General features: G+C 44.1%; 1 protein-coding gene across 1 annotated transcript in view; it reads left to right on the forward strand.

The window, feature by feature from the left end:
* The first annotated feature begins 4115 nt into the window (after window positions 1-4115).
* sepsecs (Sep (O-phosphoserine) tRNA:Sec (selenocysteine) tRNA synthase) overlaps window positions 4116-20213 on the forward strand; it is a 24898-nt gene continuing 8800 nt past the window's right edge. The window contains exons 1-8 of the mRNA XM_048236329.1: window positions 4116-4489; window positions 4690-4844; window positions 5268-5386; window positions 6795-6953; window positions 9983-10136; window positions 10271-10373; window positions 19246-19375; window positions 20209-20213. The exon at window positions 20209-20213 is cut by the window's right edge and continues 87 nt beyond it. Of these exons, the coding sequence (XP_048092286.1) occupies window positions 4376-4489; window positions 4690-4844; window positions 5268-5386; window positions 6795-6953; window positions 9983-10136; window positions 10271-10373; window positions 19246-19375; window positions 20209-20213 (939 nt within the window). The 5' untranslated portion in view covers window positions 4116-4375. The remainder of the gene's footprint in view (window positions 4490-4689; window positions 4845-5267; window positions 5387-6794; window positions 6954-9982; window positions 10137-10270; window positions 10374-19245; window positions 19376-20208) is intronic.

The raw sequence follows: 20213 nt of genomic DNA on the forward strand, positions 1-20213 counted from the left end.
GTCAGATTCAGGAGAGAGAGAGACAATTCAGGGAGGCAGCAATCACTGCAGGATTGGCTGCGAAAAAGCCAACCAGCAGGTGAGACAGAGACTTTGCACTGTGATAAAGATGACATGACACTGTGTAGACGAATTGATTAATTAATCAGACTCATATTTTAGCCTACTAATGGCTTCATAATTACATTACATTTAAGATGAGGAGCAGTCACAAGCCTCCAGAACATGTGAGGAAAATGTGGACCAGGAGGAGGCACAGAGGACGGGTAGGCCTAAGTGATGAAACCAAATATGAGATGAGAGTACCATGCTAGAAAGTACAGGGTTAAAGAGCTGCATGCTAAATAATTGTAATCTAAAAAAACATAGGCTATTTTAGAGGTCATTTCAAAGATCTTGCCTAAGCAGAACATAAATACCACTAGTGGCCATTAAAAATATAATGATAAGTTAAGGTGATTGAGTGCTGTATTTCAGTGTTTTACTTCTTTGTGTATATATATTTAAAAAAAGACCCCGTTATTCTCAGTCCTGCATATAGCCCGTGAGTTTTTTTTTTTTTTTTTTTTGGGGGGGGGGTGCCCTTTTTTAGATAACGAATAAGATAACAAATTCCCTCGCTGACAATCTATATCTTTATAGAGAATATCGACCGGGTAGGCTATATATATTTTCTGGCGGTCTCTAAAACCCCTCGTCCTGCGAAGAGAGTCCCTCGCGATTTGCGCTCCAATGTCGTAGCCTATGGATCATCCAGGTACGCCGACATGTCTCGGGAGAAATTGTTAGTGGAGGGGTGGTACTTATAAAGGGTGTGATTAACGGAAACCTCGGGTTAACCAAGAACATAACCTGCTTGGAGCAGGTTTGAGATGCAGCGTAAATTGCCATGGCAGCATACCTCGGTTAAAACATATCCAGCTTTCGTAGTAGGGGTTAATCGGGAAGTTACGCCACACGTCATCAAGTTACTCTCGAAGTTACCCGGATAAGCCAGTCACCCCGCTTCGTAGTACAGGCCCCTGGCCAGGGCTGTACCTACACATATTTGTTGCACGTGATACAAAAATCATTCTTTGCGATGATTTAGTACCAACATTACACCGGTCCAATACAGTTTTGCCTATGGCTATACCGTGAGACTGAGATGCTTTTTGTTTGTTCGAAGTGCGTGTTTAGGGTGTGAGAGGGGAGTTGATGTGCTTTGATTCCAGCTTGGTAGTAGTAGTCTAGGCGATTAAAAAACACGTGTGTGTGAAGTATGTAAACAATGATAACGCTTTCATTATGGCTGCTTTAGCCATAGACCTTGAGCTACTGTACAGTGGGTTGGGTTCCATTTAGAAGTGTCGCTTTCCGTGATTCACACAGCTGCGTGAAATGTATTACTACTGATATGCAAAACTATTAACTTTTCGCCAAGAGGTGGCAGCTTAAGTCCGCTTGATACTGTAAGCCATTGGTTCCCAAAGGATATTTTATTTGGGTCGCCAGCATAGCCTAGTGACAATTTATGTTGTGTAATAGGCCTAAGCATAGGGCCTACCTTATATAGCCTATAGTTTATTAACAGTCACGGTTTTGTCATAACTCCCTCCATGCATTTTTGCATTTAGAATAGCTCTGAAACCGGGGCGAAACACGTCGGGGGGGCGCCAGTGCGTGCATATCTCAATTGCAAAATTAAACAATTTCTATTGTGAAGAAACATTCACACAAATCCATGACATGACCTCTCTTCTTGATAGCTGTTGAAAACGGCATGGAACTGACAGGGATTGTTTTGTTTAGAAAACAAATAAATAAATACATTATGCTGCTACCTTCTGCTTTTCCCAAATACAATGTAGCCTAAAGGTGTACCTTTCATCAGTCCAGTTGCAATGGATGGACTGTGATGAACTGCCCTACTTGTGATTGTTTAGATATTTTAAAGGTTTTATAACAATGCTACACATCTTTTGGCAAGTGCTACAAATCTATTCACCTTTGCAGCACCAGTAGGCTACTTTGTGTGCGGCCCGCAAACACACATTCCAAACAAGCATACACAAAAGTTTCAAGAGTGGGGGATGGAGTAGAAGATAGAGACAAATTCATTTATATGATTTATTTTCGCGGAATGGATGTACAGGACTGAGCGGCGGTCATATTTTGTACCGCTATGCGGTACATCTAGTTTATTTAAGGCCCATGGGCGTCATAAATAAAGAATAGCCCTGCGTTTGCTGCTCGATAGATAGATAGATAGATAGATACATAGATACATAGATACATAGATAGATAGATACTTTATTAAACCCCAAGGGGAAATTCAAGCTCAGTATTCATGTAAGAGTTCGGTGGTAGGCCGATCAGCCCATCAGTGAGCGCACTGAGTGTAGTGACCTGAGCAGAGGGTCCAGCAGTGCTGTCTGCAGCTCAGTCTCCGGCAATCTCAGTCTGGTAAGACCCACACACACACACACACACACACACACACACACACATATACACTACAGCTCAGTCTCCTGCAATCTCTCATGTATGTGGCCATTTGTATCTCATGTATGTGGCCATATGTATCTCATGTATGTGGCCATTTGTATCTCATGTGGCCATTTGTATCTCATGTATGTGGTCATATGTATGTATCTCATGTATGTAGCCATATATATGTATCTCATTGTATGTGGCCATATGTATGTATCTCATGTATGTGGCCATATGTATGTATTTCATGTATGTGGCCATATGTATGTATTTCATGTATGTGGCCATATGTACGTATCTCATGTATGTGGCCATATGTACGTATCTCATGTATGTGGCCATATGTATGTATCTCATGTATGTGGCCATATGTATCTCATGTATGTGGCCATATGTATGTATCTCTCATGTGGCTCCTCTCTGTCACATTTAGCCCTGTTGATATGTGGGGTTGACCACTGGGGTCACATTTAGCCCTGTTGATATGTGGGGTTGACCACTGGGGTCACATTTAGCCCTGTTGATATGTGGGGTTGACCACTGGGGTCACATTTAGCCCTGTTGATATGTGGGGTTGACCACTGGGGTCACATTTAGCCCTGTTGATATGTGGCGTTGACCACTGGGGTCACATTTAGTTCAACGTCATTTCCACCACAGCTGTAACTTGCAAAATGCAAAACTATGCAAAATAAGTGACAAAAAAAGCATAGTTGTGTGTATTTTGGATACATTGTGCCAAAAGTCTCCAAAAGTATCTGGGTATGGCAATGGCCAAAAGTGCCTGTAGTTGGACATATTAATGAGTGTATGTGTGAATGTGTGTTTGGAGTGTACTTGTGTGTAGTTGAGAATGTGTATGTGTGTCTGTGTACTTGTGTATGTGTGTGTGTATGTTTGTGTGCGTGTGTGAGTGTGTGTGTGCGTGTGTGCGTGTGTGTGTGTGTGTGTGTGTGTGTGTGTGTGTGGTAATGATTCTGTTTGGTCCTCCCGATGAGCAGATTGGCGCCTTGCATGGCAGCCAGTGCCTTCAGTGTATGCCCTAAAGTGTTTTACAAATGCAGTCCATTTCATCGCCGCATGCCCTAAAGTGTTTTACAAATGCAGTCCATTTCATCGGTGTATGCCCTAAAGTGTTTTACAAATGCAGTCCATTTCAGTATTCCATTTCAGTAAAGTATCAGTGCTGCTCTCAGTGCTGTTTTGTTTTCATACTAAGCAGCACAAATAAACCTTCACGGTATGTGCTCTGTGTCTGTGTCACATCTGTTTCTGAAATAAATGATAGTCCATGTCTACTTGGTTATTACATTTATGGGTGGGTGGGTCACATACTAAACAAGTTGCCTGTGTAGCTTCGTCTTATTCTACCCAGAATGCCTGTCATGCAAATCGGACAGGATGTGCCCAACCAAGTGACTGGGAACATCGTCTCTGAGAATTCATAATAGAACAGTGATTAGCATTTTGTGAGTGAGTCTAAGGTTGATTCAACATACTTATGATCCTTAATAAATCCAGGCGAAAACTATTACAATATGTTTAATGCGACATGACTTAGCAGGTAGCAGGTGTCCTTAGACCTTTAACTTGAAATAACCCGAAATATAACTTTTATTTTGAAGAATAGTATCACATGACGTCAGACCAACACGGAAGAGTACCCACTGAAGAGTACATGCTGCATGTTACCTGACTTGACTTTCTTTTTAAGCACGTAACGGTAGTTTCTGTTGGTTTTGCGGGTAATATATCCATCGTTTGTGGTCTAGTTACGCCACTTAGTTGTGCATGAAGTTAGCCGTTGAGAGAAGCTATAACGTTATCTGCTAACCTTAGTCATCGCGGAAAAGTTACTGTCCCAACAAGAGTTCGGGCAGGTGAAGACCAGACCAACACAAACATGAACAGCGAGAATTTCTCTTTGAGTGAGAAGATAGTGTCATCTTCATACGTAAGGCAGGGCTCCCAGGCTCGGCGCGGGCACGAACAGCTGATCAGGGTTCTGCTGGAACAGGTAAACAGTCTTTTCTCAGTCAACACAGAATGCCAGTAACGTTACTGACCGTGGCAATGGCTGTAGATGGCTTCACGTTTAACGGACAATGCGCTGTCAATCTATATACAGTCATTGGACCGTAGCTAGTGCCAGTTGCACGTCCCCAACCGGCACTAGTCCATCGGTCACCCCTGCCGTCTGCGCTTGTCTCCCGGCAGGGTAAGTGTCCGGAGGAGGGTTGGAGCGAGAGCACCATCGAGCTCTTCCTGAACGAGCTAGCCGTTATGGACAGCAACAACTTCCTGGGGAACTGCGGGGTTGGCGAACGGGAGGGCCGAGTCGCGTCCGGTCTGGTAGCCCGGCGACACTACAGGTGAGTGCGGGGTCCGGTGTGGTAGCCCGGCGTCACTACAGGTGAGTGCGGGGTCCGGTGTGGTAGCCCGGCGTCACTACAGGTGAGTGCGGGGTCCGGTCTGGTAGCCCGGCGACACTACAGGTGAGTGCGGGGTCCAGTGTGGTAGCCCGGCGTCACTACAGGTGAGTGCAGGGTCCAGTCTGGTAGCCCGGCGACACTACAGGTGAGTGCGGGGTCCAGTGTGGTAGCCTGGTGTCACTACAGGTGAGTCCGGGGTCCGGTCTGGGGATACTAGCGCTAGAATACTGCAGGGTTACACTACAGCAGTCTACTAAGGTCACGTTAGTATAGGTGACTATGGGGACACTACCACAAGGCTTCTACAGGACTACTGCAGCCTACTGTGTGTGTGTGTGTGTGTGTGTGTTTTGTGTTCTTCAGACTTATCCATGGTATCGGGCGATCCGGGGACATTGCTGCCGTCCAGCCCAAAGCTGCTGGCTCCAGTCTCCTCAACAAGCTGACCAACTCCGTGGTGCTGGACATAATCAGGCAGTCAGGTGTGTGAGGCCCCCACACACCTCTGTCTGTCTGTATAACACACACACACACACCTCTGTCCCTCTGTATCACACACAAACACACATACTGTTACGCACACACACACACCTCCGTCTGTCTATAACACACACACACCTCCGTCTGTCTATAACACGCACACACACACACCTCCGTCTGTCTGTGTCTGTCTCACACACACACACACACACATACTGATACGCACACACACACACCTCCGTCTGTCTGTATAACACGCACACACACACACCTCCCTCTGTCTGTAGAACACACACACACACACACCTCCGTCTGTCTGTATCACACACACACACACACACACACATACTGATACGCACACACACACACACACACACACACACCTCCGTCTGTCTGTGTCTGTCTCACACACACTGATACGCACACACACACACCTCCGTCTGTCTGTATAACACACACACACACACACACCACACACACACACACATCTCCTTCTGTCTGTATAACACACACACACACACACACACATCTCCTTCTGTCTGTATAACACACACACACACACACATCTCCTTCTGTCTGTATAACACACACACACACACACACACACATCTCCTCCTGTCTGTATAACACACACACTCACACATCTCCTTCTGTCTGTATAACACACACATACACACACATACTGTATACTGTACACACACACACACAAATATCCTTCTGTCTGTAGAATTTACTCATGCTGGAGGTGGCCTACTGGTTAGGGCTTCAGGCTTGTAACTGAAGGGTTGCCAGTTGATCCCCGACCAGTAGGAAAAATGTGGGCGGGGGAAGTGGTTTAGTGCTGCTCTCCTATGCAGCAATGACCATGAGCAAGGCACCTAACCCCTGACTGCTCCCCGAGTGCCGCTGTTGTAGCAGGCAGCTCACTGCGCCTGGATTAGTGTGTGTGCTTCACCTCACTGTGTGTTCACTGTGGGCTGAGTGTGTTTCACTAATTCACGGATTGGGATAAAAGCAGAGACCTCACAGGATCAAAAGAGTATATATACTATACTATACATACACACACATACACACAGCTGGCTACCGTTACACTGGTACCAGACCATTTACTGATTAACTGGACACACACACACGCACACACACACATGGTCTGCAGCTGTGCAGCATCTAGCGTATGTGTGCAGACCTGAGTGTCCTGGTCCATTTAAACAAACATCAGCCTGTGTTTGCATTTGCAGTCTGATATTTACTAATGTTCAAAGGTTCACCCTCTGTTACGCACACACACACACACACACACACACACACACACACACACACAGACACACACATACACTGTCTCAAGCAAACGTGTATGACACCTGTGTGTGTGTGCATGTCCATGTGAATGTGTGTTTGTGTCTTTAGGTGTGCGGAGTGCCTCCTGCTGTTTTGTGGTTCCCATGGCGACAGGGATGAGTCTGACGCTGTGTTTCCTGACGCTGAGGCACAGGCGCCCGGGGGCACGCTACATCCTGTGGCCGCGAATCGACCAGAAGTCCTGCTTCAAGGCTATGGTCACCGCAGGTACGCACGCACGCACACACAAGGCAATGGTCATGGCAATGGCAGGCACATGCACACACACACACACACACACACACACACACAAGCTATGGTCACCGCAGGTACACGCACACACACACACACACACACACAAGGCTATGGTCACCGCAGGTACGCACGCACGCACACACAAGGCAATGGTCATCGCAGGCACACACACATGCACACACGCACACACACACACACACAAGGCTATGGTCATCGCAGGTACACGCACACACACACACCACACGCACACACACGCACACAAGGCAATGGTCATCGCAGGCGCACATGCACACGCACACAAGGCAATGGTCATCGCAGGCACACACACACACACACACACCACCATTGCACATAATACTCATTGGCAAGGCAATGGTCATCGAGGTTTAGGCGCATGCGCACACGCACACAAGGCAATGGTCATCGCAGGCACACACACACACACACACACACACACAAGGCTATGGTCACCTCAGGTACGCACACGCACACACACACACACACACACACACACACACACACACACACATACACACAAGCCTATGGTCACCGCAGATACACACACACACACACACACACACACGCACAAGGCCATTGTCGCCGCAGGCACACACACATGCAACACCCATTGTTAATGACGATCCTTAGTTTGGTTCTAAACTGGTGGAAATGTGGGCTGGTTCACTAGATAGCACCAAGGTACACACACACACACACACACACGTGGGCTGGTTCACTAGATAGCACGAAGGTACACACACACACACACATGTGGGCTGGTTCACTAGATAGCACCAAAGTACACACACACACATGTGGGCTGGTTCACTAGATAGCACCAAGGTACACACACACACACACACAAACATGTGGGCTGGTTCACTAGATAGCACCAAGGTACACACACACACACACACACACACACACACACACAAACATGTGGGCTGGTTCACTAGATAGCACCAAGGTACACACACACACACACATGTGGGCTGGTTCACTACATAGCACCAAGGTACACACACACACACATGTGGGCTGGTTCACTAGATAGCACAAAGGTACACACACACACACACACACACACACACACATATGTGGGCTGGTTCACTAGATAGCACCAAGGTACACACACACACACACAAACATGTGGGCTGGTTCACTAGATAGCACAAAGGTACACATACACACACACACACACATGTGGGCTGGTTCACTAGATAGCACCAAGGTACACACACACACACACACATGTGGGCTGGTTCACTAGATAGCACCAAGGTACACACACACACACACACACATGTGGGCTGGTTCACTAGATAGCACCAAAGTACACACACACACATGTGGGCTGGTTCACTAGATAGCACCAAGGTACACACACACAAACATGTGGGCTGGTTCACTAGATAGCACCAAGGCACACACACACACACACACACACACATGTGGGCTGGTTCACTAGATAGCACCAAGGTACACACACACACACATGTGGGCTGGTTCACTAGATAGCACCAAGGTCCACACACACATGTGGGCTGGTTCACTAGATAGCACCAAAGTACACACACACACACACACACATGTGGGATGGTTCACTAGATAGCACCAAGGGTCAACGCATTCTGAACGGAACCGGCCTAAGAACGTGTTGTCTCAAAAAGTGCCCACTGTGCCCTTAATCATGCCCACTTGCACACTGTGCCCCTAATCATGCCCACTGTGTCCTTAATCACGCCCACTGTGCCCCTAATCATGCCCACTGTGTCCTTAATCATGCCCACTGTGCCCTTAATCATGCCCACATGCCCACTGTGTCCTTAATCATGCCCACTGTGCCCTTAATCATGCCCACATGCCCACTGTGTCCTTAATCATGCCCACTGTGCCCTTAATCATGCCCACATGCACACTGTGCCCTTAATCATGCCCACTGTGCCCTTAAACATGCCCACTGTGTCCCTTAATCATGCCCACTGTGCCCTTAAACATGCCCACTTAATCATGCCCACTGTGCCCTTAAACATGCCCACTTAATCATGCCCACTGTGCCCTTAATCATGCCCACTGTGCCCTTAATCATGCCCACTGTGCCCTTAATCATGTCCACTGTGCCCTTAATCATGCCCACATGCACACTGTGCCCTTAATCATGCCCACTGTGCCCTTAAACATGCCCACTTAATCATGCCCACTGTTCCCTTAAACATGCCCACATGCTCACTGTGCCCTTAATCATGCACACTGTGTCCTTAATCATGCCCACTGTGTCCTTAATCATGCCCACTGTGCCCTTAATCATGCCCACTTAATCATGCCCACTGTGCCCTTAATCATGCCCACTGTGCCCCTAATCATGCCCACATGCACACTGTGCCCTTAATCATGGTTAGCATAGTTAGCATGCTAATTAGCATAGTTAGCATAACTGCTAAAAATGATTAGCTAAGTAACATGGTTAGCATATTTAGCATGCTAGCATGCTAGTTAGCATTTTTAGCAAAACTGCTAAAAATGATTAGCTAAGTTAGCTAAGTAACATGGTTAGCATAGTTTACATGTTAGCATTGTTAGCAAAACTGCTAAAAATGATTAGCTCAGTTAGCTAAGTAACCAACCAGCTAGCAGCAAGCTCAACAGCCCCACCAACACCCTAACCAGCAGATTGCATCCCCTCGTGTAATTCCTCGGAATTGCATTTCTAGTTTAATTTGGTTATTCATATTTACATTAATATACACACTGAATAGCCATGTAAGTCACAGACAAAGACAAAGCATTTTTCTACATATTGTACTTTGTATACATTTATGTGACAAATAAATAACTTGAACTTGAGTGTGTCACACTGCTACCATGTCTACTGCTGTTATCAGGGTTCTCATCTGAGCTGGGTGGGACGGCTAACACACCTGTTGCTATCAGCAGGTGAACGCTACATGGGGCACGGCTAACACACCTGTGTGTGTGTGTGTGTGTGTGTGTGTGTCTCACAGGCTTTGAGCCAATTGTGATTGAGAACATTCTGGAAGGAGATGAGCTGCGGACAGACCTGGACACCGTGCAGAAGAAGATCGATGAGCTCGGAGCGGAGAACATCCTGTGTGTCCATTCCACCACTTCCTGTTTCGCTCCACGCGTCCCTGACAGGTTGCCATGACAATGGGTGTCATCACTTTATTAGCCAATTAAACACAATAGCATCTCCATGTCTTACCGTTGTGTGTGTGTGTGTGTGTGTGTGTGTGTGTCTGTCTGTCTGTGTGTGTGTGTCTGTGTTTTAGACTGGAGGAACTAGCCGTCATATGTGCTAAACATGACATCCCCCATGTTGTGAACAATGCGTATGGAGTGCAGTCATCCAAGTGCATGCATCTGATCCAGCAGGTATGCTACACCCATAGGGCTACACCACAGTCCCTCCACTCGGCGGCCATCTTGATAACGCACTTTGGGCAGTTATCGGGCAGCTATGTTCCTATTCAAGTGAATTGGGAGGCGTATAAGTCAAGTCAAGTCAAGTCAACTTTATTTCTATAGCACATTTAAAAACAACTGAGTTGAACCAAAGTGCTTACAAACAAACATAAAACAATGACAATGGTACAACAACAATATAACATGGGGGGAAAATAAATAAATAATTGAAATAATACACAAATTGGTCAAAAATAAAATAAAGAATAAAGAGTGTGTGTGTGTGTGTGGGGGTATTAAGGTAGATTAAAAGCTTGGGAGAAAATGAAAGTCTTTAAGTTAGACTTAAAGCAGTCAATGGTTGGAGAGGACTTAATATGTACAGGTAGGCTATTCCAGAGTTGGGGGGCAACAACAGAGAAGGCTCTATCACCCTTAGTCTTAAGGCGTGTTTTGGGGATATAGAGAAGATTCTGAGATGAAGACCTAAGTGATCTTGGAGTGCTGTAAGGAATTAGTAGGTCACCTATGTAATCCAGGTGCCAAACCACTGAGGGCTTTGAAGAAAAAAAGTAAAATTTTAAACTTAACTCTGTGTCCCACAGGTAACCAGTGCAGCTTAGCCAACACAGGAGTTATATGCTCACGCTTCTTAGAGCCACTTAATAATCTAGCTGCTGCATTTTGAACTAGCTGAAGTCTGTTGAGAGTGGAGTGGGTCAGGGCCTGCATATAATGAATTACAATAATCTAATCTAGAAGTTATGAAAGCATGTATAAGAGTTTCAAGATCGGAGAAGGACAAAAAGGGCTTCAGTTTTGCAATGGTTCTTAACTGGAAAAAAGCTGCCTTTGACCACACTATTTATTTGCTTATTAAAATTTAAAGAGGAGTCAAAAGAAAACCCCAAGATTCTTTACTTCACTGTGGCAGTTTGCAGAGAGAGGTCCTAGTGCATTTTTCAAGATAGAAACATCACTTGAGGGCCAAAAATAATTATATCAGTTTTACTTTCGCTCAGTTGAAGAAAATTTCTTGCCATCCAGCATTTGATGTCACTGAGACAGTTAAAAATATTCTCCAAAGAACAAATGCCATTGGTGTTAACAGGCAGGTAAAACTGAGTGTCATCTGCATAGCAGTGATACTGAATGTTACTCCTTTTTTTTAAAAAATTGAGCCAAGGGGTAGTATATAAAGAGAGAATAAAAGAGGGCCCAAAATGGAACCCTGAGGAACACCACACTTTATAAGGGCAGAGGAAGAGGAGAAATTGCCTAAAACTAACTGAAAATGATCTATCACTAAGATAAGAAGAGAATCATTGCAGAACAGAACCCTGGAGACCAACTTCAACCTCCAAGCGTTTTAATAGGATGTTATGGTCAATGGTGTCAAATGCTGCACTCAGTATAGGGCAGCTATGTTCCTATTCAAGTGAATGGGGCAGCATACAGGGCAGCTATGTTCCTATTCAAGTGAATGGGGCAGCGTACAGGGCAGCTATGTTCCTATTCAAGTGAATGGGGCAGCATACAGGGCAGCTATGTTCCTATTCATGGGAGGAATGAGAATGGAATAGGGAGGCATACAGGAATGGCTGGGATATGTGTGTAGACTACTTGGTGGTATGAAATAACACACCTTTTTTCTGCTGTTTATTAGAGTTACACCAGAGTTACTCCATACGTAACATTTCTGTTTATTAGTTACACCATACATAATATTTTGAGCCTTAAGCTCTTCATCAGTCTGGTAATAAACAAGATATTCCTTTTTTCTTTGTACAGTATTACTTTTTTATCCAGCACCTACTTTTAGATGTGCACACGTTATGTTTGTTTGGATTGTTATAAACTAACCCCATGCATTTCTGTAGAGGGTTCTTTGAGAACTGTGTCTCATTAGAAACCAGTAAAGTTCTATATAAACATTGCTATCTTCTTTTCTGGTAAGTTCACAGAGTTGGTGTTAGATTTGTGAGGACGCTATCCTGTTTAAATTCACACACTACGTTAGTACACAGAGACCGCGTTAAAGTGATCTGACGGAAGTACGCCCGTCCAGGCAGAGCCCTGGGCTGCTATTGGACCATTATGAGCTATTCGCCTCATTCACGCGGCGGCCATTGTGTAAACCAAAAGGAGGCTATGGGGTACACTGCCTATATCATTAATGCGGTTTCGCAACCTACCGGCGAATACATAGAACACAACAATCTTGTGGTTTGGGTCTTGTTCTGGTTTAGAATTGCCGCCACTAACCGAATTGCTAACCGTCTTGGTTGCTAGGTAACCAACATTCCAGACCCCTCATTATGGGTCTTTGTGGTTTACATGTCTTCTTGAAAGAAATGTTGAAATCACATTCATATCTAGGTTTGCTGCATGCATGTTACAAGTACAGTGGGCAGTGCTTCGACTTGGCCAGCTTCACTCGCTGTCCGCGAGTGGGATCACGCGGTATCACGCGACTTTAATTTGTATTTTTCCAGTGAGATGCTGCAACAACCCAAACAACCGGTAGATGGCTCAAGTGAGCAGGGTGTCTCGTAAAAAGAAATGGAGCCTGGAAAACCCTACACAGACTTCACTACAGACTTTAGCAGACTGGTTTAGAAATAATTTAATAGCCAGAAATATGCCTGCCCTGCCCTAATAAAGAAATATTTGGTTAACTGCGAGTGAATCCCGTTTGCAGCCGTAGAGACGCAGGACGAATTAAACATTCTAGTTTTCTCCGAGTGCAACGATGATAGACAGACATCATTTGGACAAAATATAGAGCATATTAACCTCCGTTGCTCAGCCAAATGCCTTCCTGTTACGTCCCTGTTATCACGGAGTTACAGGCGATAAACGTTTGATGGTCACAAGTTTACTTCATTAGGGACTGTTCGTTATTTATTTAAGGAGGAGTTTTGGGAGCATTAGTCCAAAAAGACGTGACCCTCCCTCGCCAGCAATACATTTTTCTATGACCCTCCAAAGTGATTATGAAAAAATCACTGTCAACTTTTTCCGGGTTTATCGCCTACTGTATTTTAACGTTTTCACATATTTGGCCATAAGCCGTTTATCATAGGCTATCACGAAACCAAACTACAAAGGCGAACACTTTAACAGGGGGAATTAATTGGGCATGAATCATACTGAACGCTATTTCGCTACCTTAGAATAATAAGGTTATATCTGCGTTTTGAGTAGGTACAACCGGGACGATTGAAACGGGGACGAATGAAACATTCCGGTTTTCTCCGAGTGCAACGATGATAGACAGTCATCATTTGGACAAAACATGGAGCATATTAACCTCCGTTGCTCAGCCAAATGCCTTCCTGTTACGTCCTGGTATCACGGAGTTACGAGTGATAAACGATTTTTGATGGTCACAAGTTTACTTCATTAGCGGTTTATTTTTTTGGATTATTAAAGAGTGTTTTTCATTTAAAGGTTTGACTTCGTGCTTATTCAGTAGAGCATTTAGTGCTCTCCCCAATCCCAGACGTTCACATTGCATGTTTGTTTGTAATGGATGCAACCGCGAGATAGGCTATGCGTTTGACAATAAGTTGTTAACAGAACCAAGACATATAGCCCAGCAGCAATCTAGGGACTGATCGTTATTTATTGAAGGGGCCACCGGAGGAATTTTGAGTGCTTCAGTTGGAAGTTGCATGACCCTCTCTTGCCTGCTAGAAATTGTTCAATGACCCTCCGACAGAATTGTTAAAAAAGACATGACCCTCCCCTGCCAATTGTCTTCCGCCCGCGCCACAGCCACACACTTTGTGATAACGTTCTTAAATCAATCTTTCCCGTGAGCTTGCATGCTACCAGTCCTTCCTTTTCAAATGTGTTGCGCCTGTTTGCACAATTTCACAAATAATCATATGTGATTAATAGTATGACAAATAATCCCTGTGCACGGGGACCGAAACAATGCATGCCAACTTTTTCCGTGTTTATCACGTATTTTAACTTTCCCCGCTGTCTTGCCGTTTTAATGTTTTCCCGTAGAATAGCCTATCCCATATTTTAATACTCTCATAACAGCCCTGCCATCGGGCCTGTCTCTGTGTTGCCCTGTTGCTACCCCTTGCCCTTCCAACGAAACAGATGTCTTCAAATCATCGTTTTCCTTGCTTGAAGGCGAACTTAGAGTGATGTTAACCTATTTAAGTTTAACGGCGCGATTGTCGTGAGAGCACGATTCATTGGCGCTTGCATGTTCGGCCTTATGTCTATATAATGTCTATTATGTCTAAATAATTTCCCCTCTTTGTATGTTCACTGCAAGTTGGCCTACCATAACTTACCAACTCTGCACTGTAGACTGGCTATTTATATTTTTCTGTGAAATAAGCAAATGTATTTGTTCAACTTTATGAAGCAGAATTACGCATAGGGTACTTGGAACATAATACATTTGACAAAGGACAGATGAATGTTGCTAGTGACAAAATATTAACTTTCAGTGTTTTACGATGTCTTTGTCATGGGGAAGTGTTTTTCCCCATGCATTTATTCTAGGTTACGGTCAGTGACTGCCGGAGAGTCAGTGACTGACTAGAGAGGGGTCTGTGTTGTGTTGCGCTATGTTCATTTATTTTAATTGGGCATACCGTGCCGTGTCGTCCACAGCTCTTCAGTTCTGACAAAGCCAAAATTACTCCTTTTGAAACAATGAGTGCAGGAAGCGCGTTTGTATGGTTAAATTGCTTGAGGGGGGGGTTGGTGTCCAAAGGAGCTTTCAGCCATAAGGCTACTTTGAGAACATTTCAATTCACCCGACACTAATATTAAAAATGTTGAAAGCTATTTCGGCATAGCCTATAAATCAGTTTAATTAAATGGAATGTTAGTTGTAAACAAACGAGCTACTTGGTGAGGCTTGGCCTCACAGATGCTTCGTGCCTTTAGATGGCAGGAAAAATCTTCAATGATAGGCCTATTAACTAACCACCCGATTCACGCTATTGGGGAAGGGGGCCATCAGACAATTGTGCCCAGTTAATCCCGCCCTTCCCAAAAAAATCACACCTTCCCACCTCTGACAGCTTAAAAGAAGTCAAGAGGACTCCTTACTCACAGACCTATTCACAAACCTGCGGTTTTGAAATCCTATGCAGCTACAGGAGCTTCCAATCGCGAGGAAGCAATTTTGCATTGTAGGCATAACTAACATGCAATAACGCCAACAACAACCAAAACTAGGCTAATCATTGTCAACATGTAAATTAAATGTAACATTATTGTGAATCAAATTAAAATGTTCTCTTTTGCAAACGTAGGCATAGTAACAGAATAATTTAATAATGTTACAAGATACTACATCAATCCGTATGTTTCATTGGGCTACTAGGCTATTTGTTTTGCCTTTGATTTATTTAGGCTAGGCCTTTTATTCAGGGGCCATATTCACAAAGAATTTTAAGGCTAAAAAAGTAGCTCCTAACTGGCTTAATTTAGGAGCAACTCCTAAAAATAATGGGCCTGTCACCCTAACTTTAGGACTCTAATTTTTTCACAAAAGTAATTCACGAAGCATTTTAGACCTAAAAGTAGCACCTAAGTCTGGCACACCTTAAGTCGAGAGGACTCCTAACTCACTAAGACCTATTCATAAACAGTTTTTTTGTGGCATTTTACGCTATGATGTTTTGAAATAGCCTATGCTAACAGGAGCTTCCAATCGCTAGGGGACAATTTTGCATTCATAAAAGGGATGCAATAACGCCACCAACAACAACCAAAACTACTCATTGTTAACATGTAAATGAAATGTAATGTTTCATTGTGAATCAAATTAAGATGTTCTCCTCTTTGCAAACGTAGCCTAGGGATATGGTGACAGCTGCATCAATCCATACTGCATCAATCCATAGGCCTATGTTTCATTAGGCTACTAAGCTATTTGTTTTGCCTTTACTCTTTATTCATTTAGGCTAGGCCTTTTTATTCAGTTATTAATCATCTTCCGTCCTTCGCGACTACTTGTGTAGCGACGATTCTCCGACCTGTCACCTGTCAGTCATCATCGGAAGAGAGGTGTTTGGAATTCCCGCTACAATCGCCAGCCAATCAAGGTGGTCACTTCAGTCAAGCTCGTGCATGAGTAATGACGCCATCCACAGCCACGAAGACTTACTCCTAGTTTAGGAGTTGTCTGAAAGGCTTTGTGAATAACTTTTAAGAGAAAACTCCAATCTAAAATCTTTATGCGATTTAGGAGTAGCCTACTCCTAGTAGTAAGATAAAAGCCTTTGTGAATAGCCACGGCCCCAGTTGTTCATCATCTTCCGCCCTTGTGTAGCTTAACGATTCTGAGACCTGTCACTCATCATCGTAAGGGAGGTGTTTGGAATCATGCCCGCGTTACAATCATCAGCCAATCAGCCAATCAAGGTGGTCACGCTTGCCCATTTACCCAAATTAATGGTCGAATATTACTGATGATCATTGTTATTTAAGAACATGCAGTGTGCGTAGGGTACCAAAAACATCTTGCTCGTAAAAAAAGCATCATAACGCACATTCTGGCGGGTCTGTTATTTACTGTAGGCTGCGCAAACCACATGCCTTTATTTTGGGCAAGCCTGCATTCATTCATTCATTCAACCTTTATTTATTCTCGGAGGGTCATTGAGGGAAGCCCTCATTTTCAATGAAGCCGAAATTACAGAAGCGAAGCAAAGCGCTCCACAAACAAGACAACATTCGAGGCCTTCTGTTGAAGTAATTAATACGTTTTCGATGTCCCAAACGGAGAGCCATACTTTATTGTTTTTAACGATCTCTATGCTACTCACAAAAATGTAGGCATGGGGACATGATGAAGTAGGTTATCCAACTGTCGTGTGTTAAATTATTGTGATTACGAGCCAGAGGTTTTCAAACATTATGCGTGACTCGGACATCTAACTAAATGCAACAGGCTCATATCGTCCTTGCATTCGCAAAATGAGGACCAGTGTTTTGTCAAATTGCAAATAGCTATTCGTTTTAACTATATTTTATGATAGTAGCCTATACAAAAAGCACTTCATACTATCTTAATCTTGGAATATGGGGAGGGAAGTGGCTGGCCTGCAGTCAGCCAAATATGAATGTAATTCTGGCGGCATAAAGCAGATGTAATTGTTTATCGTACAGAAAAATAAAAATGACATGTCAAGCAGTCAATTGACTACATTGCAGTCAAGAAGAAGGGCAAATTAATTTACTTAAACCAAAACGTGGGTCATAGTTGTCTAAGCCTCTATTGCGTAGCCTGTTAAAAAACGCCGCCAGATAGTATTAAATCGGCAACAACATTGTTTTCTGCAGAAGCCTACCCAAGGCTACAGATTAATTCTGAACAGTTATTTCTCTACTGGCTCAATTATCACACCACTGTTTTGATTTTTTATGAAGGCGTTAACCCCAACACTGACATTAATGTAGACAGCAAATTTCGATTTCGATTTTCGCGGTAGTCAAGCCTTAAGCCATACCCAAGTAGCCTAAATCGAGGTAATGTTTAATTATGCATGATTTATTTTGTTATTGAATTCTTAGGCTGGGATTACTCTCGGCAACAATTATGTAAGGGACGGCAGGCAGAGCGATGTACAGTGGCAGAGCGACGCACAGTGGCTGAAAGTGGTACTAAAGCTTCACGCAGCTTCACGCCGCGTAATGCGCGAATGAAGTGGTCATTTGAAAGCGATGCCCACTGTACACTGGGCCATATCATGTAAGGGACGGAAAAAAAACGGAAACATAGTCTACATTGCAGAACCAGTCAACTTTATTAATGTATAGTGAATAAATGTTACACTACTGTGCACAGCCTGACGTGACGATGCTAGCACGTTAGCAGTGGTTAGCTAATTATGCTAACGTTAGTTATTTACAAGTCTCCTCCAAGTGACAATCATATTATATACAATGCTGGCAATGCTGAGAACAATTAGCATCCTCGTTTATCTTACTTACGTTGAGTTGACTGTGTGGCTTAATCCACAGATGTGGTGAAGCACTGTTTCGTAATGGTTTGCTAAGGAGTAACCCATTGCTTGAAATAGTGGACAGCTGGGTGTCAAATCTTCGCATTGTATCGCGGAGTGATTTATTATTAGCTGTGCTGAGTCTGAGTTGAAATGTCCAGGGATATTCCAACTCATGGAACGTCTCTCGGCCAATCAAAAACAAATAAATAGTTACATAGAACCCAATTGTTGTATAATTATATTTTTTTCATGCTGGAATGTGGACTTACTGGTTCAAGTTATTAGCATGTAATAGTGTGTGGTTGCATGAGAAGCAGGTAATATTTAAGTCATTCCAAAGGACTCAGTTTTCTAAACAATCTGTTATTTTGTTGCTGCAGTGCAGCAGATTAGAGTTGTTTAATGGGGTCCAATCACAGGGAACAGGTGTGCAGCAGGTTAGAGTTTTAATGGGGTCCAACCACAGGGAACAGGTGTGCAGCAGATTAGAGTTTTAATGGGGTCCAACCACAGGGAACAGGTGTGCAGCAGATTAGAGTTTTAATGGGGTCCAACCACAGGGAACAGGTGTGCAGCAGATTAGGGTTTTAATGGGGTCCAACCACAGGGAACAGGTGTGCAGCAGATTAGGGTTTTTATAGTCGATTAATCAAACAATTAGTTTCTTGATTAATCGATTAGTTGTTTGATCGATAAAATGCCAGAAAATGGTGAAAAAAATCTGGATCACTGTCCAACGCCCCATTGTCCAAACACAGGGTGCAGCAGGTTAGAGTTGCTTCCTGTCATAGACGTCCACTTCCTGTCATAGACGTCCACTTCCACTTCCTGTTCCTGTCCCTACGCAGGGCGCTCGAGTCGGGAGGATAGACGCCTTCGTCCAGAGTCTGGACAAGAACTTCCTGGTTCCGGTGGGCGGGGCCATCATCGCTGGCTTTGACGAGGGATTCGTGAAGGAGATCAGCAAGATGTACCCAGGTGAGGAGTAAAACACACACACACATGCGCACACACACATACACACATATATACACACACACATACATAAACACATGCATACATACACACACACACACACACATATACATACATAAACACATGCATACATACACACACACACACACACACACACACATACACACACAAAGAAGGAGGAAGAGGAGGAGGTGGACGATGATGTTAAAATTATGATTCTGCAGTTCTGGAGGTGCAGTGTTGGTTAAAATTATGATTCTGCAGTTCTGGAGGTGCAGTGTTGGTTAAAATTATGATTCTGCAATTCTGGGGTTGCAGGCAAGGCGATGCAGATTTAATGTGCTCCCCACCATGCACACCTCTCTCTACCACACACACACACACACACACATATTCATGCACACACATTCACACTCACACACACACACTGGGTTGTGGATTGATACCTATCAAATCTAGAATCTTATAATCAGAGCTGCGCTTAATGTCCTGTGCTTAGAACCTCATGAACAATGCAAGGCTTATGCTCAATATAAGAAAGGACAATGCTATGTTTTTAAATGGGTGTCCATATTTATTTGTTTATACTGGGTGTGTGTGTTTGTGTGTGTGTGTGGTGTGTGTGTGTCTCACTTTTTCTGTGTTTGTGTGTGTATTTGTGCGTCTCTCTCTATATATGTGTGTGTGTGTGTCTCTCTCTGTACATCTGTGTGTGTGTGTGTGTGTGTGTGTGTGTGTGTGTGTGTGCCTGTCTCTCTCTCTCTCTCTCTCCATTTGTGTGTGTGTCTCTCTTTGTGTGTGTGTGTGTGTGTGTCTCTGTCTGTCCGTCTGGTCAGGCCGT

Source organism: Alosa alosa, chromosome 24, assembly GCF_017589495.1.
Source record: "Alosa alosa isolate M-15738 ecotype Scorff River chromosome 24, AALO_Geno_1.1, whole genome shotgun sequence".
NCBI classification, from domain to species: domain Eukaryota; kingdom Metazoa; phylum Chordata; class Actinopteri; order Clupeiformes; family Clupeidae; genus Alosa; species Alosa alosa.